The following is a 26,093-nucleotide window of genomic DNA, read 5'->3' as shown; positions in this document are numbered from 1 at the left end:
CTGAATTTTGAGTCCTCTTGTCCTCATGCACTGTCTTGGGCTTTCCAAAATCACTGTAATGAAATGCAGCTGGGTTTTGTACTCCTCCCAACAATGCAGAAGATGGGAAAAGGGATTTTGCTTATTTGCCTACATCATTTATAAGCTAACGTGTGAATGAACTATCAAACCTTCTGAAACTTATTAAGGTGAATTCTGTCGCCAGAAACACATTTTATAGCTTTTTAAAAAAGCCATGGGGACTTTTCAGCAGGACACGAGTATTTAAAAACACAACTCATTCCGTTAATTGGGAGCCATACAGCTAAGCCTCAGACAACTTAAGTTTTAAAATTTCTCTTGGGGGGGCGCCTGGGTGGCGCAGTCGGTTAGGCGTCCGACTTCAGCCAGGTCACGATCTCGCGGTCCGTGAGTTCGAGCCCCGCGTCGGGCTCTGGGCTGATGGCTCAGAGCCTGGAGCCTGTTTCCGATTCTGTGTCTCCCTCTCTCTCTGCCCCTCCCCCGTTCATGCTCTGTCTCTCTCTGTCCCAAAAATAAATAAACGTTGAAAAAAAAAATTAAAAAAAAAAAATTTCTCTTGGGGCTTTAGGGATATCGATTATAAAATGCTTATTCAATGTTGTTCGGCTGTGTGACTGCTCCCTGGCATTAGGGGTGATCCTTGCTTTTCTCCAATGCAGCCCTGAGGCTGGACATAATACCCAGCATGTGTTTGTGAAAATATAGGAACGTATTCAGCATCTTTCCGAGCACAGTTTTAGGACCTTTCTCCTACAGCAAAGTTGTTTTAGTTATTTACAATAAATATTGATTTCATTTGGCACGATGCTTAGCTCCATATTTTATTAATTAGCTTTCTGTTTCATCCTAAATACTAAAATAGAAGTCTTTCAAGTTACCGAGGATCCCAAATGCATTTATAAGGAAATGCTAATATGGTCTTTGTGACTTTGGGAATTTGGGTGTTGATAAATTTGAGGGTGTTTTGGAATGGTGTCTAATGCCTTATACAAAACCGTGGCAGTTTTCTTCTATTAAGAAATCACATCCCCCAAGGTGTCTGAAAAACTTCCTTTAGAAGATTTCAAAATGCCAGATGTAAATATTTTTGCACTAAAACAATAATTCAGGGGGCGCCTGGGTGGCTCAGTCAGCTAAGCATCTGACTTGATTTCGGCTTTAGGTCATGATCTCACAGCCATGAGATCGAGGTCCACATCAGACTCGACACTCTGCGTGAAGCCTGCTGGGGATTCTCGCTCTCCTCCTCTCTCTCTCTGCCTCTCCCCTGCTTTGCTGCCTCTCTCTCCCTCTCAAAATAAATAAATAAATATTTTTTTTAAATTAAAAACATAAAACAATAATTCAGGAACACAAACATCAAATGACTTTTTTTTTTTAGAAGACTTTATGATTTTATTTTTTTTTTTAATTTTTTTTTCAACGTTTATTTATTTTTTGGGAGAGAGAGAGACAGAGCATGAACGGGGGAGGGGCAGAGAGAGAGGGAGACACAGAATCGGAAACAGGCTCCAGGCTCTGAGCCATCAGCCCAGGGCCCGACGCGGGGCTCGAACTCACGGACCGCGAGATCGTGACCTGGCTGAAGTTGGACGCTCAACCGACTGCGCCACCCAGGCGCCCCTAGAAGACTTTATGATTTTAGAAGACCCACATATCTGATCGAAATTCTATGTCAGAGTCAGCAGAGTTAATGTTGAGTTAGGTTGAAAAACTCTCTCGGAGCTTTTGGGTGGTTAGTTGGTTAAGCATCTGACTTCAGCTCAGATCATGATCTCACGGTTCGTGAGTTTGAGCCCCGCGTGAGGCTCTGCGCTGACAGCTCAGAGCCTGGAGCCTGCTTTGGATTCGGTGTCTCCCTCTTTCTCTGCCCCTTCCCTGCTCACGCTCTGTCTCTCACTCTCTCAAAAATAAATAAAAAACATTAAAAAAAATTCTCTCCGAATATTCAACAGATGATACTCTGCAAATCCAGAGTGTTCACCCGTTCTAGAACAAAGCCCTAAACACATCTGGGAATTTCCAGTCAGACCAGAAGAACACCAGAGGGAGCGGGCTCTGGCTGGGAGTTTTAAAAATGCTGAAGCAACTGCCAAGAAATAATCTCTCCTTAGACACTGAGTGGGCAGAAGTGGTGTATGACTCCTCTGGATGCCCTGCTTTAGCTCTTGTCCCTGCCTGACATCAGGGGAGGGGCATGGGCAAGACGGCTGCCTCCCGTGGATTTGGCAGGAGTCTGGGACTGGAGGCTGAACCTCACCTCTTCCCTCCAGAGCTGACCCGCTTTGCATCCTGGAGGAGAGGTCACTTTTCCCGTCCTTCTCCTTTCCCTGGGCAATTTAGAGGGGAGAAATTGTAAAGTTTTCTTGAAGTTGCTGATCACGTGTACGGTTCGTAAACTTCTCATAACCTTCCACTTTGTGTATCGAGGGGAGGACCGATGATTAGGATCTAATTGCGCCATTTGGTGGCTAATAACTTGATGGCTCCATTTCAAGCACGAGTCTGAGTCTGTGCTAAGAGTTAGTGAGTATTCTCTCAGCTCTGTTGGGCACCGGGAACTGCAGGGAACGTAAGAGTGAGCAAGTCGACGCCGCTCACCTCCAGAAGCTTAGGGTCTGGTTGTGGGGTTACACAGGCACCTGATCTAAGTTTCACAATTTCTCAACTACAAGGTGAAATTCAGTAGTAGTGGTGAGAGGTTAAGAAAAGTCTGAACCAAATGAAATGGCCAACATTTGAACATTTTAAAAATGTATAGAATTGCAATTTCATATTACTTGGCCTAGTACTTGGTGAGAATTTAGAGCTTGAGACATAATGCTTTGTGACTGAGTTGCAAACTCACAACGGTTTGAAATGATTTTAAAATGAACAGTTGTTGTCACTCCATTTCTCCCTTTACTGTATTATGACTTATTTTTCTAAAATACAGATGAATGAACTCATTTTCAATGGCCCTCTCTTTCTTCACAAGTGTTTTCCTCTTCAAAACAACACTCTTCTATGGGGCGCCTAGGTGGCTCAGTCGTTTGAGCGACGGACTTTGGCTCGGGTCATGATCTCACAGTCTGTGAGTTCGAGCCCCGCATCGGGCTCTGTGCTGACGGCTTGGAGCCTGGAGCCTGCTTCGGATTCTGTGTTTCTCTCTCTCTCTGTCCCTACCCTTCTGGCGTTCTGTCTCTCTCTCTCTCAAACATAAATTTAACATTTAAACATTTATAAAAAATAAGTAAATAAAAAAAATAAAGAGAGCTCATGGAGAAGCGAGCCATCCCATCTGAGAAGGGGAACCTATCACATTGGGGACTGGCAATCTGCCAAGTGTCATCAGAGCCTCCTATAAATTGTAATAAGTGATAAGTTCTGCACTGAAGTGACTCCAAGCAGTAGTATTTCTGCTCGGATTTACTTACCTCCATCTTTTCATTTACTTGAATGATCCCTCATGGTTTTTATACTGTTAACTGAGAAGGTGATGGCACGCAACTACCTGTTTTTACCAGAATGAAAAATAAACACCACGGTGCAATCCCCGCTCATCAAACTGACTGACGGGAGTAGCTAGGACAGAAGAAACTGCAGACGGGAGTCACTGGTGATGTGGGTGTCTCCACAGACCCCACCATCGTGCGTATAAGAGAACAAGCAGGTTGAGACATCTGCCACGAGCAGACAGTGTCATGCTGGCTCACACAGTGTCAGGAAGGTAAGGGACTTTCCTCCCCTTCACTCCTCTCCTGTCGCTCTGAACTCAAACCTTGCGAAGGGTGGAAACTGCAGTTTATCTAAGTTCTGGGAGGAGGAAGGGGAGGAGGAGAAGGAGGAGGAAAAGGAGGAGGAGGAGAAGGAGGAGGAGGAGGAGAAGGAGGAGGAGGAGGAGAAGGAGGAGGAGGAGGAGAAGGAGGAGGAGGAGGAGAAGGAGGAGGAGGAGGAGAAGGAGGAGGAGGAGGAGAAGAAGGAGGAGGAGGAGGAGGAGGAGGAGGAAGAGGAGGAGGAGGAGGAGAAACCTCCCAGGAGGGAAGAGAGAGAGCCAGTCACACATCCCTTCTTCAGCTGCAGCAGACAGACGCTGGGAGAGAGAGAATTGCCTTACTGTTCATTCAAGCTTGAAGGTGTGCCCTATTACATGGGGTTGGACATACCAATTACTAAGTTCCGACTGTATTTCTCTTCTTTTTTAAAAAAATTTTTTTAATGTTTATTTATTTTTGAGACAGAGAGAGACGGAGCATGAACAGGGGAGGGGCAGAGAGAGAGGGAGACACAGAATCGGAAGCAGGCTCCAGGCTCTGAGCTGGCAGCACAGAGCCCGACACAGGACTCGAACCCACCAACCGCAAGGTCATGACCTGAGCTGAAGTGGGCCCTTAACCAACTGAGCCACCCAGGCGCCCCAAGACTGTATTTCTCAAGGGTGACCAGAAAAGTTATGAACTCGCCCAAATATTCACCCAGGGATAGGGGAAGAACCAAACCCCTATTGAATAAAGTAACACTGAGACACAAAATGGGTTGCTTCTTGATTGGACTTGATGAGCCACGTTTATCCAACATGCTAGTTCCAAACATAATATAGAAGGCCTGTGTGTCCTGGGGCTCTAGAAAGGACTTAAGTTCAGCCGTCAAGTCCAGGAGGGTGTGGCTGCTGCTAATTCTCAGGTTTTTTAACATCAAAACCCCAGGCTTCTATCTGCGTAACGCTGTTTTTTACAGTGTGGTTCCCACTTATCTCATTACCTTCAAGTACAAATCAAAATAACTTCTGAGGGATGCTGGGCCCCCATGTTACTAGCAGCTCATGAAGTCTAGGGCGGGATTTATTCCATTTCTGTACTTATTTCCATTTAGGCACAGTGACCCAGAGGCAGCAGAGGAATACATTTCCCTTCATCATATAATAGGTTGACGCCAGCATACTTTCTCGTGTGACTATTTTCTTTCTCTTTCTCAATTTAATCTTCCACCCTACTTCCCCTACCTTTTTTGCTAATGCAATGATACTTTTTCTTAGCTATAAAGATGCATATTACTATTTTCTCTTGCATGAAAATAATAGCTAAAATTTGTTGGCCATCTACTTGCTCCAAATGCTTTATATATTTTATCTCTAATAGTTATAATAACCTTGGGGGGGGGAAGTAGCAGGACCCCCATTTTGCACAAGGAGGAAATGGAATCTCGGAGAGGTCAAGTTAGTTGCTCCCTAGTTTATAAAGTCTGGGCATCAGGGAGCCCAGACTCTCACCTGAGCGTGTCCGATCCCTCGGTCCATTTGCTTCTGAAGGCTGGACAGAGTGAGTGATCACTGTAAGAATGGGCCAGGAAACTAGTTCTGCAAGGGACTTAGGGATTATTTGGACTGAATGATTATTAATTAAATAATTAAAAAAAATTTTTCTTAACGTTTTATTTATTTTTGAGACAGAGAGAGACAGAGCATGAACGGGGGAGGGGCAGAGAGAGAGGGAGACACAGAATCAGAAGCAGGCTCCAGGCTCCGAGCCATCAGCCCAGAGCCCGATGCGGGGCTCGAACTCATGGACCGCGAGATCGTGACCCGAGCTGAAGTCGGAGGCTTAACCGACTGAGCCACCCAGGCGCCCCATAAATAATTTAAAATTACTTGGGATTATTTTGGATTAAAGTAAGCCCTTTAATCTTTTTTGGTGGAATAAAAACCACACTACCTCCCTCTATTTATCTTAAAGGATTACGATATGAGATGGATATGCCATTATTGATCAAGCATTCTAAGGATAGGCAACGGAAATCTTAGTTTTAGTATCAGTAGGACTTCTGTTTTGTCTTCATCCATACTATCATTTCTTTGATGGTTTTCTTATCATCATATCATATTACGATTTCTGTACTTGAAGTGCTGTAACTTAGGAGTTCAACTCTGATAAAGACACTCTAAGTTTCCCTTGTGTGTCCATTTCAAATATAATGCAAAGAAACAAAAACAAAAACAAAAAGGTGTGGGAGGGGATAAAACCGCCACGGAATGTTCACAGTAGTGACCTCAGAGAAGCTCAGTAACCTCTATCAGGCAAAACTTTTGCTCCTTTGTTTAAACAAAATAATCATAATCTAATGTATGTTTTCCATTTCTGCACTGAATTATATTCAGCCTGAGTTTCTTTTTCCATTTCTTTTATTCTGCCTTCTTCCCAACCTGCCTCATGCATTTTGTTTATTCAAACTGCATCCTTTCCTGTTGGTTGACAATGATCTCTCCTTCCCTGTATGTTCCTGTCCCCTCACCTCCCGGCACCCCCTTCCTGCCCTCTCTGCTCTCATGTGTCCAGGCCAGTTGTTCACCTCCCTGTATGTTTCCCTCCTCTGACCCTCCTCCTCTGTCTTCACTGTTAACATTCTGGCATCACCTCCCTTGCCTCCCTCCTGCGCATCCTTCATGCCTCTTTCAATGGTTCCTCATTATGCCGTATTTATAAATAGCCTCCAAGCAATCTATCATTTATCCCAACGCTCTCAGATAATCTCGTGACACAGCTCGCAGACAGTAGTTAACTGCAGCAGGAAAATTTACCATGCTCATTTATTATCCTCTTAGAAGGAGTGCTGAAGCAGGGGTCACAACTGAAAGAAACATCTTACCTATTCAGCAGCTCCTGAAAAAGGAACTGGCAACAGTTAATAAGAGAGCTGTCTTCTTGTGTCTAAGAATGACCACAAATATGTTCAAGGGACAAAGCCGCTGCTAAGATACACAAGGCACTGAATGATAGTGACCCCTGTAAGCCCAGTGTGTTGTGTTAGCCCCGTGTTACCTTCACAATCAATAACGACTTACTCTTGTGCACCTACAAGGTGCCAGCCTCGTTTTAGTGACTTAAAGTGAACTAATTCAGGGCTCTTCATGCAGTTGTGAGGTTTGTGCACTGCCTTAGGGGTCTGGCAGAGGGGTGAGCTGAGGCTGCTTGTCAAACCATAGGTGGAGACTCTCATTGTTCCATTTTTCAGATGAAGAAAATGAGGCTCAGATGAGTTAAGCAACTTGCCCAAGTGGAAGAACCATGTAAATTTGACAAACATGTAATCTACCACTTGAAGACTATTCCTTTACTAAACTGTAAGCAAACTGAGGGCAGGTGCTGTGCCTACCTTGCTTATCCCTGGAGAAGTACCCTTTTGAGAATGAATGAAAACATAGAGGGTGCAAATCATGAAGCACCCAAAGGATTGGTTTTTCCAACAAAGGAGACATACAGGGATCTAGAAGAAAAAGCCCACTGTTTTAATTCTTAAGCGTTATTTCTTCCTTCACTTCCATCAGAACAGGGCTGAGGTGGTGGCAAGAGTGTGTTAGAGCCTGGGCACACACACCTGACATTGTGGGGCAGACGTGCGTGTGGGAAAGCAATGCAAGGCAGGCCCCTGGTGTGCAGAATCGGGACATCATACTGATTAGGGTAGAGAATGGGCTGGAGGAAGGAGGGAGGTTCAGTAAGGAGTGCTGGGGGGTATCTTGGGAGGACCGAGTTGATCTGGCCTGCTTGTTTATAGGCAACACTGGGGGTTCAGGAGGTTGACGGCTGATGTCCAGCGTGCATGGGAGATGTAAGTTAATAACAATGGCAACCATGCATTAAATACTTCTGTGTCAGGCAGGTCCTGAGTGTTATAGACTTGTCTCATTTCATCCTTACCAAACCTCTGGGGTTGGTCCTATGATCCCTCCCATTTCAAAGGAAGCAAACTGAAGCGAAGTGAGTTGTCAGGGTTTTAAGGATAGTAAAAGGCAGACTCTAGATTCAGTCCCAGATCTGCTGATTCCAAAATTCACATTCTTGCCCTTCTATCTTAGGAGGAGAGATTGCAGCTCAAGGGAAGATCCTTGGGAATCAGGGTTCAGAGGGAGAAGAAGAGAACTAGCGAGAAGATGGAAGCCTTTCAAGCCTGCAGGGTGAGGACATTCACACCGGTTTTTGAGGAAGAGCTCAGCTTGGGCGAATAACACTGGCACGGAGACAGAACTTTGGTTGAGGTCGGGCAAAAGGACTTGATCGTGGGAGACAGATTAAGAGCCTGCTAACCACCGCCCCACATCGGAACAGAACCAGCCTCAAGGTGACTTTGCAATGTTCCACCCAACTGCCCTGTGAAGGAAGCACCTTTAATTCTCTCTGGTTCCAGAACCTGGGGTGGTGTTGTAGCTGTGGAAATGCGTGCCTTGTGCAGGCAGGACATTTAATGCTGGCATTAAGATGTTGAGTTCAGATTGTTCTATCTGCCAATATGTGACCCGGAGCTATCTTAAATCCTTTTGGAATGAGGTAGGGTACACACTTAAACAATGTACATCTCTGTACAAGTGGATACATTTCTCCAAGCAGCCTTAACAAATGTGTGTATTTTTTCTTTAATCAGATCTTTTATTTACATATTGCAACTAAATCATCAAAAGACTTTCAGTGGCTTGCTGGGATGCACGTCTGAAAGCAGCTCGATGCTTTGGCTTTATGTATGTTTATCGGCTCTGTGTAATTTTTTACATATGCTGTCTCTCTCCTCGAAATGACTACTTCAAGAAAACTGAAAGAACAGTGACAGTGGCGAGGGGCTGGAACATACGGGTTGTTTGGTGAAAACAAAATGCCATTTTTTTTTTTAATTTATTTATTTTTGAGACAGAGAGAGACAGAGCATGAACGGGGGAGGGTCAGAGAGAGAGGAAGACACAGAATCAGAAGCAGGCTCCAGGCTCTGAACTGTCAGCACAGAGCCTGACGTGGGGCTCGAACTCACAGACCGCAAGATCATGACCTGAGCCGAAGTAGGACGCTTAACCAACTGAGCCACCCAGGCGCCCCAACAAAATGCCATTTTTAACGAAGACGGGTACCTTCCCTCCCACCCCCCCGACGCTGAAATTATTCATGGGCTGCTTTGTACCTGACAGAAAAAGAGCTGTACTCTCAAAAAAGGAGCTGGGGACAGAAGGAAGCATGGAAAACACGTGGGCTTGCCAAAAAAGATGAGTAGTGGCCCAACGTGGGTCTGCTGGGAGTGCCACGGTGAGGGAGCTGGGGTACAGACGTGCCTGTCTGGCACCCCCGTCCGTCCCCCTGTCCCAAGGCTGGCCTGGCCCGGGACAGCTGGGTTTGGCACCCTCAGGCGGGTGACTGCCCTGAATGGTTGGGAGGGAGGCGACAAGAACCGCAAGGGCCGCGGATCACAGCAGGATGTACCAGAGAGCTCAGGTGTTCTGGCCACACTGTGGGTGGACTGTGTCCAGACTCCAAGAATGCTGACTTTTCCTTCACATTGCCTTGCTACTTTACTGCTCCGCAAAGCCCCAGCATTTTGCCATTATCTTACACTGCCTTTGGCCGCCCTGAAATGATGGAGGGGACGTGGAGAGAACAGGGGACTTGGAGCCAGAGAACTGGGTTCTACATCTGGCTCTGCTAGTATTGCCCTCGGACGAGGTGACTAAACTCTCCGGCAACAGCGTCTTTATCCGTCAAAGGTAGAGGCTGAGCCGCAAGGCCCAGTGTTCAGTGAGGAACTTAAGAGATGATGTGGCCCACGGACACAGGGGCGGGTCTGGAGAGCCGGGTAGGCACGCATCAGCCGTGGGAACCTCAGGTGGTGGGAACCGTGTGCTGTCTCCCCCGCTCGCCCCTCCTCCACCCCAGGGTCCTCATTCACGTGCTGCTGCCCGGTTCCATCCCTGTCTGCCTGCAAGCTTCCACAGAGCCCGGGAAGTTGACGTCCTCTCTGCCCTCACTGTTGGCAATGCAAAGGCATTCCCCTCATCAATGCTAGCAAAGAATGAGAGATGCCGCATAATATCAGGAAGCATATTTATCGCTGTCATCGACGTTGTAAAAAACTTTACAAAGGTCCACTGTGTTAATGATCCCACCCACATCTGTTGCTGGAGAAGAAGTTAACATACCCCCCAATGACACCTATTGTAAGAGAGGAAGCAAACTGATGCCACAGAGTGACTACTGTGTTTGCTGGGTCTCCTTTCTAGATGCTGTTGGAGCAGCGCGTGATTGGCACGATGCCTGACCTCAGTAAAATGGGGAGAGAAATAAAGTTCATCAATAATCCCAGAACCTTTCTTCTCCTTCAGCCTTTCCCAAGAAAGCTTTGTGGAAAAGGGCTAAGCACTGCCCGCATTGAGGGACTGACCCCTCTCTTGACTCTGTCTCCAAGGAAGAGGCGAGGGGAGCGTGCCAGAGGGGAGAGGTGGGGGAGGCCCGTGTTGGACAAACTCAAAGCCTGAAGTAGAGAGGGCAGACAGAAGCGGATGACCGCGGGAGTCCCTGTGCATTCCACTGCTGACTCGTCTCCCACACGTACCGCCGGAGGTCACCCCACCCCCATGCTTGAGGGCTCAGCAGCCGGGACTGTGGATGTCCCCGTGGATGGCTGTAGAGACTTAGCTGGGGTCTCTCTCCACCCCAGATCTGGCCAAAGTGGCGCTCTGATCCTATTTAGCCACCGCTTGGTGACTACGTGACATTAAACAGAAGACTGAGGTCTGCCTTTTGAGCCACTTTCTTCCCCAGTCTCTGGTTAAAAGACATTAAGTCTCAAATAAAAGTCGCTCCGGACTGCGGAAGGGCTTGTTCACACATTCACAGCTCTGAGTCGGACCAGGCTTATTACTTGAATTTTTAAATGCCAAAGAGACAGAGGGGCCCACAGGGTCGCGCTGGCATTCCAAGTCTCTTTGGCCATCAGGACCCGCTGTCTCCTGGAGCTGGAACAAAAAGATCTTGGAGACCTGGTGCCCGGATGATCACAGAGCAACGATAAAAGCCCCCCAGCTGGAGCCTCCTTCCCGTTTCCTGTGCGGCCCATACTGGAAACACATTGGAGCTATTTTCCCTTTTAAAGACGCTGTTTTACGTTTCGTCTTTCAAGATGTCCTTGTTTCTGCATCACAGCATCTTCGCATACCAACTCAATGTGTTTTATGTTCATCTGGAGAGAGCTCTCCTCCCTCCCCCTTCTAAGGAATAAAAGGGGAGATGCGGGCTCAGGGGATAAAGCAGCTTCAGGAGTGCATGGGGTTTGGGGAGAACAGAATGAAACTCTGGCTAATTTGGCCCATCCCATCTCAGAAAACCAGAACCCTATGAATTATTTACGATTCTCCTGACCCCACAGAAATGCAGATTGTGGTTCTTGCCAAGGACAAATTAGGCTTGTCTGCATCTGTTACTGTTCTCAATCAAGCGACTGCCTCCTGTGAGGAAGGAGAGAGGTCAGCAGCCAGGACAAAGGATCAGTCCAAGAGAAGGGGGAGATAAGGCTGCATTCCAGAGCTTCTACTGGAAAAGCTGCTCATTGGAAGCACAATCAAATCTTTTTTTCAAAATCCAGAACAAGCACCGGGTTGCATTTGTGTGTCTAAAAAATCAGAATAGCAGTGCCATTGGGGACCTTTCAAATGTTTAACTTTTATCTTGCTTCAGGGGGTATGCATAACTTCAGGGCAAGTATTGACTAGTTTTGGCTCAGGGGACCGTGACCTTCTTTCCCCAAAGCGAGGACCTCTCTATGCTGCAGCACTGGAGACTTTTAGGATTGTATCCCTCTGAGCCGGCTCTGCAACTTTTCCCTGTACCCTTGCCTGTACATAGCAGGTTGTTATCGTTGGCTCCAAATGAGCTTTGGAAGAGAGCTCCAGGCTCCCCTCCTCCCACTCGACCCCCAAGACAGGGGCCCCCTGGAGTGGGATCAAGGAATAAAAGAGCTTTGGGAGAACATGGGTGGGCCCTGGTGGTAGGGGCATTTGGAACTTTCCACGGCAGGAATAAAAAGACAAAAAGCCTTTTGTGGTATGTTCTCTGGTCTTTCCCAGGAGCAGGTATGGAGAGAAGCCTCCTGCTTACCTGGGGCCCACTCTGGAGCAGAACCAGGAGGAGGAGGGGGTCTGGAGGAGACCATGCATGCGAGTGCCCTGTAGCCTTCAGACAAAGGCTGTCTGACGTCCCTGCCATCACTTTCTCAATTTTCTACGTGGTAAAATGTAGAAAAGGCCAAGCCCAGTGTTTTGGCCTGGGGAAAAGAGGCCCCTTTCTTGGGAAATAGGCCTTAAGCAGAAAGAGACTCAGAGAGATTCCTGTATGGTGCAACTGGGTCACCAGTGTAGATGGTCAGATAAGAAATTGCGGCCAAAGCCCAACTATTTCGGGAAGAGAATGCCTTTACCCACAGGATCTCCTATGCCTCGATCCCTGGCAGCTCTTGGATTCTGAGGTCTTGGATGCTGGTAAATTCTCTTGTCAAGAGAGACACAATTAAAGGTTCAGATGATATCTTGGTCTGCTAATGAAGAACAATAGTAAATAATGTTATTTTCCCTATATTCTTCCTTATTAGACCATCTAATCCTTTCAAACACTCGGTAGAATATTGGTATAAATCCAAGGGACTTTTGAGTGGGTGAAACTCAATTTCTTCATTTTGGAGATAAATGAGTTTAGGATCCAGAGAGATTACCTAACCAGGTCACATTGTTAGTTAGTAGTGAAACTGAGACTAATGTGCAAAGAAACCTATGGTTATTAGCAAGGGCTGGGGTCATCAACAAGCATTTGACACCGAAGAGGTAAAGTCTTAGCAATCATTCATCAGATATTTAGCCAGGGCCTCCTACGTACCAGGCACTGTGGGGCTGCAGTGCCGAGTAAGACAGACATGGCCTCTGACCTCCCAAGAGATGTTACCAAACAATGGGAAATGGCAGCAAGGCTCGCTGTATTTCCAGAAGGAATCAATTTATCTGCAGGGTGTCCCTCTGAGCACTTCACATCACAAGAAAGTTGTAGCCACTGGGCTGAGGTCACACTCAGCTATTGGAGTCTCCAAGTGGTAAGAGATTAAATCCCTCTTGTTCATTCTCAAATGTGTAGTCTCGGATTCATGAAGAAGGAAAAGGAGTATTAATTTCAGAAGAGCTAACTCGGCTTTCCTGGTGCCTACCACTCCATCTTCAGCCAAGGGAATAACCGTAGATGAGAGCCACCCTTCTCCATCATCAGGAATTCCTTTCTGGCGGGATCCCACAAAAAGAAGACAGATACTCGGCCATCACTGACATGGACAGAGTCACAAATGGGCCATGCATTTTGACTCTGCAATAGTTGAAAATGTAGATGTTTTAAAATTCTATTTGAAATGTCTTTGAATAATAGTAGCGGTAATAATAATAAAAAGAATCATAATGATATACACTGTGATTAAAGACTGTTTGGCCCAATAAACACATTCTGGGCATCACAACCCCTTCCAACTGTCCCTGAGTCACAGGGCTGGAGAAAAGATGTCCAGAAGACAAATCCTCATCTGGGGCAAAAAGTACCTTACCCTCTTCTGTAAATCCAACCATGATTATGCTTCCTACAGTTTCCCTCTGAAATTTAATTTGAATGGAAACTTGAATTAACAATAAAGGAATAATAATCAGGAATTGATTTCTAAAGAATTGAATGACTGGGGTGCCCGGGTGGCTCAGTCAGTTGAGCACCTGACTCTCTCTCTCCCTTTCTCTCTACCTCTCCCCCATGCTTGCGCACACACTCTCTCTCAAAAATAAATAAAAATAAACTTAAACAAATGTTTTAAATAAATAATTGAATTATTATTACTTTCAAAAACATTAGATGACCGTTCCAAGTTGACAAGAATGTTGGCAAGCAAAATCTATGGGGACTGGCTAAGTTGACAAGGACTACATAGAGTTAGCATCTCAGTCACCTGTGCCCTAAGACTCTGTTTACACTGTTTTGAATCCCTTATTTCAGAGAATGAAGGAAAATTCAGTCCATTACTAATATGAATTTCCACAGTTTCAAAATTACTAGATTGTGGATTAACTCATTTGTATTCTATTTAATAATTCTCATTAGGTTGCAGGATAGTTCCATTCTCCCTGTCAGAGGCACAGCATTAATAAAAGGGCTGGGTCGGGGGAGGTAGCACCAATCTGAAGGAATTGTGGGAGGTCTATTCATGAGATGGGCCCGTTATTTTTCTTTGCTTTGGTTTCTACCTTGATGAAAAACAAGGTAGGTAAAAACAAATAGGACAAAGACTTATATTTCGTATTCAACATAGCTGACTGCATACACAGATATGTCTCACGGTCACATTTTCGTCTCTGGATCCTGGAAGCAGGGGAACATCATGTTTTCATGTGGAAGAGGCCATTTCCCCCACTAACCAACCCCACCCCCCCCCCCACCGCCCCCATGTACTGTAACATTTGTGCTCTGTTCCTATTCAAAGGGAAGGTGGGAAGCCTCAGGGTAAACTCTGGGTGCCTTATGGAAGCCCTTCATGAGCTTCCCTTTGGTTACACACTCAGCTTTACCACTCACTTCTCTCTAACCCACATTCAAATTGTGGCCAGCTCTGAACTTTCTCCCCTCAGAGGGTCTTTGCCATGCTATTTCCACTACCCAGAACATTCTTTTCTTTATCCTCTACATCTGGCTAACTCCTACTTACCCGCTGAGTTCAGTTCTTTTTTAAGTTTATTTTTATTTTATTTTGAGAGAGAGACAGAGAGTAAGCAGGGGAGGGGCACAGAGAGAGGGAGATATAAAGAATCCAAAGCAGGTTCTTTGCTGTCAGTGCAGCGCCTGATCTGGGGATCAAACTCACGAACTGTGAGATCATGACCTGAGCCAAAGTCGAGTCAGACACTTAACCGACGGAGCCATCCAGGCAACCGCCCCCACCCCCACCCTGCCCCTGGTCAAGTTCAGTTTTGATGTCACTTCTTCCAGGAAGCCTTCCATGGACCCCAGGTCTCATTAAGTTCTGAATATAGCTGAACCCACTGGAAAGATCTTAACCAGAGTTTGCACCAACGGTTCCCACAGACATTGTGCTCAACAAGTACACTGTTAACTAATAGTGTGCCACCTACACCACCGGTCACTGATTTTGACTCACTCTGTGGCCCCAAGAGGTGCCAGGGCTGTGTGGGAAACCACGCACCTTCTCTTGAGAGGAGAACTGACGTTCTGAAGTGCATGGAAGCCAACAGAAAGTAGAAAGGGTTTTTATTTCTTAAAGGTTGGCAAACTCAGATGCCAGGGAAATTCAAGAGCCTTCTTTTCCCTCTGCAAAGCAAGTCACGCTTTGTGTAATAATCTGGTTGAGAGTAGCTAGCTGGTTTCCATGTTTTTGTTTGTTCCCCTCATTCCAGGTGTGAGGCTAGAGTCCCCTCATCTCTCATATACGGCTCTCACCTGTGTGAAGCCTATGCTGCAGCCTTTGGCAGAAATCTTATGGTGGCCCTGGCATGTGGATAATAAAGAGGAACACTAAAGTTATACTCCAGGAGTTTTTGCCTCTACACCTCTCACACATATTGCAAAAGAAAAATTTATTTTACAAAAGGCACCAGAAATACAAATGAGTCCTCTTGATTTGTTTTATTGCCATCTAACACTGGAAGAGTCTCTGTGTCATGTTCTGGTCCATTTGACCTTCGTCACTCTGCTTCTGTAATTCTTGAGTCAACTAAGCTTTTCTGGAATCACCTGAAAGGCCACCTGCTGATGGTCAGCATGACTCAGTCAAGTCACCGCAGATAGTCTAGAAGGGTGTTGGAGATGAATTCCTCAATGCCCTCTCTGGTCCCTGCTGGGCTGTTCCCTCACAGCAGTCCCTGAACTTCCAGAACACTACATACCCTCCTTTGACCAGCGTGTCACAAATGGTCTGTTTACCTGTGTGTTCCACATAAGGGACTGCATTTTTCAAATCTCTGCCCTTCTTTCAGCATCAAAACCCCAGCACAGTGCTTGAGGCACAGCACAGCCTCCGTGAATGCTGGGGAGGTGGGGCCTCCGAATGCAAGTGCTTTCACGGGGTGCCCCCTGTGAACCCCGTGTGAGGACAGCACAGGGTGGGAAAGGCCAGAGGAGGTCCATACCTGCAAGGCTTATTAAGTAGTCAGGTGATAAATACTCGAGTTCTACCAGGGGTCACAACACCATTTTGCCTCCACTATTTACACAAAATTGAAAGATTTCATATACAAATAGGGATTTCCATCTTCTTCTAAGAAGTTAGATCTTGTTATCATTGGGCCCAATTCTAGCTTGGCAACAATCAGCTGGAGCCGGGCAGCAGTCACCCCTTTGAGATGGGATACCACCCACCTTTTGTGTTCATACTACCTGTGCGGTCCCTGAGGCATCTGAGTGTGCCCTTTTCTACTGGAGGACAGGTTAGGGGCCCAGCTGGATTGTGCACAGAGGGGCCAGGAGAACTGAAAGCCGAAACCTGAGTTCTGAAGTTCCCAGGTATAATACCAAGCATCACAACACCTAGAATTCTGGCCTATCTTCCAGGCTAACCTGGTCCTGGCTTCCTGCATCCTTTGAGCAGCATTGGTAGAATGATGCCAGCAGAGAGAAGGAAGGGTCCCCTCAAGGGAACGGCAACTAGTTATTATAGGACTGTTTTACTAACATAGTATATTAACATAGTAACTACTCAACATAACTTTGTTGAATGATAAATATCTCCTTGTGCTAAAATAGATAAAATATGCACATTGCATCACATTCTTGACTTTCTTACATTGGATAGATGCTTTTACATTGAGGCAATATCTCTAGTATTTAATAAAAATCACACACAGGGTAAAAGAGAAGAATTCGAGGTCCTATTTCAGAAGAGGTAATGCTTCTCTTTGGAGATGTGTGGCTGAGGCACTAAAAGCCAAAGTGGACAAATTCTAAAAAGAAAGGTTCCACTTTTACCAAGGCCCTGAGAATCCAACCAGGCCCTTCCTCTTATTTAAGCCTTCAGCAGCTCTATACTGCTTCCAGAATAAAGCCCTTGATTTGACATATAAGGCCTTTTGTGAGCCACACCTCCTGTCTCTCACACACACACACACACACACACACACACACACACACACACGAAAACCACACCAGTACTTAGCAACTTGCACCGCCCTAAATGTGCCATGTGTTCCAACACCCTGTCTGCCTGGAAAACTCAGTCACCAAGACTCCACCCCCCCGGGGAGAACATCACTGACTTCAAGGGCAGGGCTTTAGGGCGCTTTGTTGATCTCTTGTTCTGGCCTTTGAGCCCCTGTGGACAGGGCTGTGCTCTCATCTTAAACTCCACACCGCTCAGCACCCTGCTTTAGGCCATACAGGGAATGTCATACGTATTTATTGCATGAATAAACTTTGTTGTTTTTAAAAAAAAAATTTTTTTTTAATATTTATTTATTTTTGAGAGACAGAGACAGAGTGTGAGCGAGGGAGGGGCAGAGAGAGAGAGGGAGACACAGAATCCGAAACAGGCTCCAGGCTCTGAGCTGTCAGCACAGAGCCTGATGCGGGGCTTGAACTCACGAACTGTGTGATCATGACCTGAACTGAAGTCGGACACTTAACTGACTGAGCCACCCAGGCGCCCCTGTATGAGTAAACTTTGCAAAGTCATTAAGGTTCTAAAAAGGGAAAAGGGAAACATGAAAATAATTCTCCATCCCAAGATGAAGATAACCCATTTCTTTACTTCCCGTGCCTGCAAATGGACTGTAACTCCTAAGCTGCCTTTCAATGTGAACACGGAAGTTGTCCAATAACCTAGTCTGTATCAGTTATGAATATTTTTTAAAGAAACATCTGCAGGTGATCTACACTACAATTGCACATTCGGAGTAACCACAGTATAGTGTCACAAAGATATGCCATATGAGAGATTATATAGTGCACAGCTACACTCCCAGCCCCCTCAGTTGACAGATGAGGAAACTGAAGCCTAAAGAGCTTTCCTAGTGCACACAGCTAATTGATGGCAGAACTGAGACTAGAACTAAGCCTGTCCAGCATTCATCTGAAAGGGTCTAGAATTCTTCATTAAATCTCGGATGTTGCCGTAAATGCTATGACATTGGCTGCCTTCACTGCAAAATAAAAAAAAAAACCAAAAACCAAAAAAAAAAAAAAAAAAAAAAAAAACCAAACCCCACAAAACACTAGCATTTTTGTTACTCCTCAAATATAATCTTGCAAGATAGTAATCAAAACTAACTGCAGTTGTGTGGTACGGTGTGGCTTCCTCAAGGACTAAGTTTGCTGAAGGGCTGTTTGGTGTTCATGCTGTTTTGAGGCGGGGGGGGGGGGAGGGACAACATGGTAGCCGTGGAGAGCCATAGATAAGCTCCCTCGCAGGGCTGTCCTACAGTGATCATTTATGTGAGTCAATTGTTGCCCGTTCTACCAGGACAGCAAAGACAGTGCACAGTGGAATAGAAATTAACCCTAATTACTTACTTTCCAGCCTTTTACTGACTGGTTTTCCATTGTTTCATTCCTCTTTCTCTGTTTGTTTGGCTTAATTACATGGTTTGCTTGATTTGCAGTAGAGAAAAAAGAAGAAGATTTGACTTTTATTTACTTGTGAATGGGGTTTCCACTATGCTGCACTCAGACGAGGCTTACCTTTATTATAATAATTAAACCAGTTTTCCAGATGAAGGGTAAACTATTTAGCTTATTATCTTAGTAATTTAATCTTTTAATAGTGGAAAATGTACATAGGAGAATCCAAAAGGGTGAAGTGTAATTAAAACTCGAGCACCCCAAATTGGCTTTACATTCATACTAGTGATATGTTAAAGAATGTGTGTATGTAGGTATGTTCTTAGAGGGAAGAGAGACCAAACAGTTTCTGAACACCAAGCGTTGTGCTAGGTACTTACAGACAACATCTCACTTAATCTTCACAGCAAATTTACGAGAAATGCATTGTTACCGCCATGTTATGGATGAGGAAACTGAAGGTCTAAGAGTGTTATAAGTGGCCCAAGTTCACACAGGCAGTCTGTCGTACAGCTAATTTTTGAATCTAAGGGGTCTAACTCTGAAGTCAGCGTTCTTTCTGCTATAGGCTGTTGCAGTCAATGGGACCGCTGAATAATCGGCCGACCAGTCTGGCTGCCAGGAAGGGAAGGAGAGGAAGGCCAGAATTCTGTGATGCCACAAAGGCAGCTTCCGAGCAGGGAGAGGCCCCCAGGGAGGCCGTGCTATCACCTTCCTCCTTTCTCTCCATAAAGGTTTAATTGGTATGTGGCTGGAGGTCCAAGTCGCAGGGAGCCAAAGGCGAGGACATGCCAGAAGAGTCAGATTTGCCTGCTGGCTTAGAAGGTCTGGAGGGGATACGACAGCGAGGCACCAACACCGCTTGTCAGACAGAGCAGCACACGGTTATGCCGTTTTCTCCTCTTAACAGCAATAACCACTACGGTGACTAGTATTCCCATCATTGCCACCCTTCCACTGTTTCAGCATCTGGTTCAATTGAATTTACATTTCTTTTTTTTTTTTTAATTTTTTAAATTTTTAAAATTTAAAATTTTAAATTAATTTTTTTAATTTTTTAAATTTTTTTAATTTTTTAATTTTTTTTTTATTTATTTTTGAGAGACAGACAGAGAGAGAGAGAGAGAGAACAAGAGTGAGCACGTGAGCGGGGGAGGGACAGAGAGAGAGGGAGACACAGAATCTGAAGCAGGCATCAGGCTCTGAGCTGTCGGCACAGAGCCCGACGTGGGGCTCAAACTTGTGAATTGTGAGATCATGACCTGAGCTGAAGTCGGATGCTCAACCGACTGAGCCACCTAAGCGCCCTTATACTTACATTTCTTGAGCACCTCCAGTGGCCTTGATACGGTTCTAGACCATAGGTTTAAGGGTACAGGCAACGAAAAGACAATCCCTGCCTTCTGGACTTCAAGATCTGTAAACAAATAGGTCCCTACTATATCTTGAGCTCTGTGAGGACAGAGACCTTATCTCTTTCCCTCTCTCCGCCCATTCCCCTCTCCCTTCCCTCCTTCCTTAATACCAAATGCCAGGCACTGTTTTGGGTGCTGGGAGCACAGTGATAAACAGAAGGGCTTTGTTTTTACGGGGCTATGATCTTGAGCCATGTTGTCCAATAGAGTAGTCACTAGTCACACCTAACTATTTCGATGTGAATTTAAATGAACAAGATCACACATTCGGTTGCTCAGTTGTACTAGCCACACAGCAGGTGCTCAATAGCCACATGTGCCTAGTGACTACCACAGCGGAGAGGGCAGATACAGAACACTTCCATCACCACTGAAAGTTCTATCAGATAACACTGTTCTCAAATCCCATTTGTAGTTAGATCTTTAGGATCTAGCACCGTGCCTGGCATATAATAGGTATCACTAAGTAGTCGTTAAATGTCAAAGTCGTGCAATAAGCCCAGCGATGAAGGCACGAGCCAGTGGAGAAAGAGCAGAGAGGAGGAATTATTTTACACAGTAGGATGGGGTCAAGGAACACCTTCCCCGAGGAGAGAGGAATCAGTGACAGGATTTGAAAGACATTAAAGGTTCTGATATACGTTTGGTCAACGAAGGCAGCTTGCTACCGTTCTAATGGGAGAGTGGCAGAGCATTCCTTTCAAAGTCAAATGCCAACTTTAATGGTAGCACCGGTCAGCTGCTTCTTGGACGGGGAAGGCTGAAACGTGGGGGAAGAGAGAGGGGGCACAAAAACAGCCTTCAAACTCCTGACGAATTCTCATTAGGAGGAAGTAAACAGAATGCATGCCCTCTTTATTTTAGGAAGTAAACATTTTGCAGTAAAGGCCTGAAATAGTCCTCGTTCGTAACTATTACCATGCTCTTCAAAATGAGTGTTCTGTGAAGCCTCCCTTTTAATCAGCAAATATGCTAGTCAGAGCCTTCTATAAAAAGAAACAGTACTTAGGTGTCCATCCCTTAGCCACGAAAGGAAACTGAATAACAACATACACACGGTATGTGGTCAGTGATGGAGACCTCTGGGGTCTGGTTCGGGCTCGCTCTGGTCTGGGGCTGGCCAATCCAGTGGGGATCTCAGCTCCTTGAGAACCAGAAGATTGGAGAGTGTGGAAAGAGACGTAAACAAGGGCTGTGCGGAGGCCAGGTCAGGCCGACTTCAATTACCAACGTCTGCTTACAGGGAAGCATCAGGGCAAACCTGGTTACATCTTACTTAAAGGTGACTTGGTGGCTGGTCAGGGCCCCACTGTCATTGTCATCCAAGCAAACCCCACAACTAACACTTAAGATAGCTCTTATTACATGCCAGGCACTGTTGAATTCGCTGAATTCTTATAGCAGCCCTACAAGATGGGTATCATGATGATTCCTTTTGACAGATGAAGGAACTAAGGCACAAGGGAGGGTATATAACTCGCCCAAGGTCACACAACTAACTAGTAAGTGGTAGTGAGCACTGGTCATATGCCAAGTGTGGTTGGAGGCAGAAGGGCCATGGAGGGGGCAGGAGGTGGGAAGGTTCAACCCTAGCTTAAGCTTTTGGGGGCATCACAGAAACTTCTCAAGGTGACCTTCTTGACACCCTGACACAGCCCTGGAAGTGAGAAGGGTGGAGAGTCAGGAACACTGCTCACTGTTGGGCACATTTTCAGGGTTTAAGTATCTTTTTTTTTTTTTTTTTTTTCCTGAAAGCTCCCTGCTCTTGGGAGATGGGGATTTCTACTCTTAACTTTTGCTATGACTCCCCTCCCCAAATCCATAGAGGCCGATGCAAGAGACGTTGAAGAGATCTTCAAATTCTGTACTTTTCCATGAAACCCCAAGGGGAGGGAACAAGCGTGACCCACCACAGTGGACCTCTGCTGATGGGAAAGTCCCTGGCTTGCCTGCCCAAGGTCAGGCACCTGACCCCGCTCGGCAAGTACTAAGAGCCCCAAGTCTTGGCCAACTCTGGGCCCCCAACCACCAACAGTGTTTCTTGCTCGTGAGGAAGGGTTTGTGAGGCCCCCTTTCCTCAGGCATTACACCAAAGAGACATCTGCAAACTCAGCACGTATGTCCATTATACCATGATAAATGCACCAGCCCCCTGTCTTAGGAAAGATGACTCATTTTCTTAAATTGGCATCTATTTCTTGAGATCCTTTGGTCCCATAAGGACAGGTGAAACTATAATAGCAGGTAATAAGAAAACTTGTGATCAGAGACAAGTTTCAATGTGCTGCTCTGGATAGAGCAGCACATTGAAAAAGATAGGATATGCTCTTAACACGACCGAAGCAAGCTTCGTAGCTGTGTTTTATAGCAACATCCAAACTCCACTGAAACCTTCCAGATCTTGTGTGCATTCACAAACATAAAAAGCATCACCCTGCACGGGGTCTTCTGCTGCACACTCACAGTGGCACCTGCCTTTGAGCAGGTACTTCTGTACGTCACACATCCACCATTTGCTCCAGGAGGAAAGAGGAAGGGAGAGGGGCCCAGAGGTCTGTGTGCTTCTGAGAAAGCCCTTCCCTTCCCCCATACCCACCTCTCCTTCAGCGCGCACAGTCTTGCCACAACACTCTGCCTTGGAGAGCATCAGGACAAGGCCAACATGCCCTGCACTCCTTTTCACACCTGTCACCCAAGGTCACTCCTGATCACTCCTGCTCTCAAGATGGCTCTGCACATCCCTTCTCGGCCTCCAGTTCCCCCTGCCCAATTTCCAAATCTCTGTGCCTTCTGGAACTCATGTCCATCGGCACTAAGATCCCCTGTGTTCTCAGCTTCTTCGAAACCTCCCTTTACCTTCTTGCTCTCCCCTCCCCGACAGCTCTCGCAAGTAGTGGCTATTTTCTCTGCCACAAACTTCAAGCCACTGGGGCCGGAGGTGAAGCTGATATTCTTTAGTCAGCAGTAGTAGCAATATTGACATCAGCAGCTATGTTGTAGGAATATGAGAGATTTTACTTGCTAGGCTTTATAGGCAAACTGTTTTAAGGGATTAAACCCAATCCAAGTGCAAGGATGCCCGCCATGTCCTTGCTGAATCACCGTGCTTAGCTAACGTGGTAGACTTGAGCACACTGTTTTCTCCAAACTCACAGATTTTCTTTTTTTAATCAGGTACAACCTAGTCTGTGCTAGGTGTTATGAGAAGCCTGAAATACAGATGCTACCCTCCTCAAACCTTATCTACCTGGGGAAACCGGAGTTTGTGTGGGATAAAGACTCAGGGCATGTGAGTGGTTTCCAAAAGGCCACACACAAAAATCACTGTCGTGCAGATGTCTGGAAGGAGCATGAAGGCAGGACCAGGATGGGTAGAGACTCTCAAAAGCTGGAGAGCACTCCCATAGCTGAACAGGGCAGTTTCCACTTACCTCTGGCCCAGTGTTGCAATGGCTTACGGGTCCTAATAGTCAGACGGTCCATTTTCTCAAGAGATATTAGAAATGCACATTGTAAAGTGGAATCTGAATTTTAAATAATTGATAACTCAACACATTTAAAAACACTGTGAGAGGTGGCTTAGTGTAGTGTTAAGAGCATGGATTCTGGAGCTAAACTGCCTAGGTTCAAATCCTAGTTCCAGAATTCACTATGGGTTCTGGGCACACTAGTGAACTTTTCTGTGTCAGCATCTGCACTTATAAAATGGAGATAATAATAGTACCCACCTCCTAACTCTAACCTGCTTGAGATGTCTGGAAGCACTCTATACAAGTTTGATAACTGGCCAACAGTAGCCAGCCTTCTTGCACACCCATGAAACATCAGCTGTAAGCATAAAGAACATCAGTCTTAGGGCATTTAAGTCCACATACAAAAGAGCATTTTTAGGTGCTTATAAATAGGGCAGAATATAAGAGCCAGGACATCACAAGAAGAGAATAATGCGGAATGGAGAGGCTTCTTGAGGGTGAACCTGAGCTGGGCTCTACTGAACAGTGCTATTGGCTGGACAGCGAAAAGACAGAGAAGGTTAAAGAAAAGTGGGGATTTCAGTCAGAATCTCTGTCTCTGCAGGAAACAGATGCCACACTCCAACTGGGAAATGTGAGAAGAGTTTAATAAAAGAGCTATTTGCAAAGAGTGGGCAGGGCTTAAGGAAATGAACAAGGAAGTATAGCACTCCAGGGCTAGTAGCCACAGAGGCCATGCCCAGGCCTGAAGAGGAATCGGAGGGAGGCAGCATCCTGAACATGACAAAGGAGCTGGGGGTGGGAGGTGGGGTGGTCTCACAGCAGGTGGGGCGATAAATACCCAAACTTCATTCTCCTAAAATCTCCAGCTGATGCCTCTCCATTAGCTGGTGCCAACCAGGAGCCACAGGCAAGGGAGCCCACTGAAACAGGCAATACAGGATGACCCTCCCTCCTCCCCCTCTCCTTCCCCATCCCTGCACAAAGCAGAGTGAAGAGTGAGGACAATACCTAGCAAAATGGGAAAGATGAAGTAAAAGAAACAGAGGCCAGGGACGCCTGGGTGGCTCAGTCAGTTAAGCGTCTGACTGTGGCTCAGGACATGATCTCACGGTTTGGGAGTTTGAGCCCTGCATCGGGCTCTGCACTGACAGCTCAGAGCCTGGAGCCTGCTTGGAATTCTGTGTCTCCGTCTCTCTCTGCCCCTCCCCCACTTCTTCTCTGTCTCTGTCTCTGTCTCTCTCTCAAAAATAAATAAACATTAAAAAAGAAAGTCAGGCTTAAAATGTGTTAGAGAGCAAGAAAGCTATTCAAGCTTTCGTTTTTCAATCTATCACATTCATTTGCTGTCCCTGAAGTCCAATAAATAACAGGAAAGCGTTTTACAATGTTGGAAGGACACTGAGGCTATACACACATGCTCGGTGAGGTGGAGAAGTAAGAGAGAGGAGGAACAGTCGGCCAGAAGCTCAGGGGATGGGGAGGAGCATGTATAAAACATTTTTCAAAATAGCGTAAGGTTTCTAGAGAAAGAAAAAACAGGCACACAAGTCTACAGAAGTGTTGAAGACTGAGCCGGGTTTTTGGAGATAAGCTATAGAAAGTAGATGATATTGTCTTAATGGACATGCCCTCAAAATTTAAATAATGGAAAGTGACTGGCCCAAAAGCCCCAGAAAAGTGTTTTCCAATTGTCTATAATTAAAAAAAAAATCATGCAGAACTATCAGCTTAATTCAGCCAAAACTTAAATGAGCCGCTTTACATACTTTTTCATTTGATGGTGCGTATGATGTTCTGATAGAACAATCTGAGCCCTAACACGAAGCCCTGGGTCTCAATAGCAGCACTAAAAAGCACTGTGTGCAGTGCAGTGGCTTTCCTTTGGACTGAGAACCTCACCTCCCAAGTACCTTTGATAAACCTGCCTTCGCCCATAAGCAGCTATAAACTCCTCCTTGCCAACTATGACGTTCTTCCTGTGTGGGCTCTAAAAGTAACAAGTTGCACCCTGTCAGGGAGCACTTGCTCTGGCTGGGACTAACTTCTTTCCAGGGACCTCCAAGATCCTGGAGTCCAGTGTTCCCAAAAACATTTCTAAAAGCCCTAATAGGCACTAAATGAACAAAGGGTTCCATGGTCAAAAGAGTTTGGGAAATACTGGTTGAGATTCACAGAAGTTAAATAGGTTTCCCTTAAGGAAAAGCTTTTCATATCAAGTGCCAATGGCAAATCTACCGGAGGAAGATACGGTAAGCAGAGATTTTCAAACTTACTTGGTGAAAGAATACCTTCCTTTCAGCGAGCTCTTGCGGGACAGATGTGCTGTTGAACACACTGTAGAATGTGGGCTACAAAAGAAGTAACTGGGGTCCAGAGAAGGGGACTGTGCTCCCAACTGATGTGCTCCCTGGTTCTAGCAGTACTGAGATTCACTGCTGACCTCATATGCAACCTTCTTTTTTTTTTTTTTTTAATTTTTTTTTTCAACGTTTATTTATTTTTGGGACAGAGAGAGACAGAGCATGAACGGGGGAGGGGCAGAGAGAGAGGGAGACACAGAATCGGAAACAGGCTCCAGGCTCTGAGCCATCAGCCCAGGGCCCGACGCGGGGCTCGAACTCCCGGACCGCGAGATCGTGACCTGGCTGAAGTCGGACGCCTAACCGACTGCGCCACCCAGGCGCCCCTGCAACCTTCTTTTATAGCCATAAGCCATCTGACCTCTCATCCCTTTTGTTGTCTCCTAATATCGCACAGGTCCTGTCTTGCCATCACCTCTTGCTCCCTTCAGCATCTCAGCTGCCTTTCTCTGAACCTTG

The 26,093-nt window shown here is 46.0% G+C and overlaps 1 protein-coding gene and 1 long non-coding RNA gene across 4 annotated transcripts in view; one reads left to right on the top strand and one right to left on the bottom strand.

Moving 5' to 3' along the window:
- SCFD2 (sec1 family domain containing 2) overlaps window positions 1–26,093 on the bottom strand; it is a 411,701-nt gene that overhangs the window by 97,141 nt on the left and 288,467 nt on the right. Inside the window, exon 6 of one of the 3 annotated variants that reach the window (XM_045474076.1) lies at window positions 19,934–20,942. The exons of the other annotated variants lie outside the window; for them this stretch is intronic. Coding sequence (XP_045330032.1) covers window positions 20,785–20,942 — 158 coding nt within the window. The 3' untranslated portion in view covers window positions 19,934–20,784. Of the gene's footprint in view, window positions 1–19,933; window positions 20,943–26,093 lie in introns of those variants that run through there. 3 annotated transcript variants of the gene reach the window in all.
- LOC123595992 lies at window positions 1,868–8,387 on the top strand. The gene is made up of 2 exons (XR_006711467.1): window positions 1,868–2,411; window positions 7,853–8,387. It is a non-coding gene; the product is annotated as an uncharacterized LOC123595992 (long non-coding RNA).

Source organism: Leopardus geoffroyi, chromosome B1, assembly GCF_018350155.1.
Source record: "Leopardus geoffroyi isolate Oge1 chromosome B1, O.geoffroyi_Oge1_pat1.0, whole genome shotgun sequence".
NCBI lineage: Eukaryota > Metazoa > Chordata > Mammalia > Carnivora > Felidae > Leopardus > Leopardus geoffroyi.
This window is presented reverse-complemented; position numbering and strand designations above follow the sequence as displayed.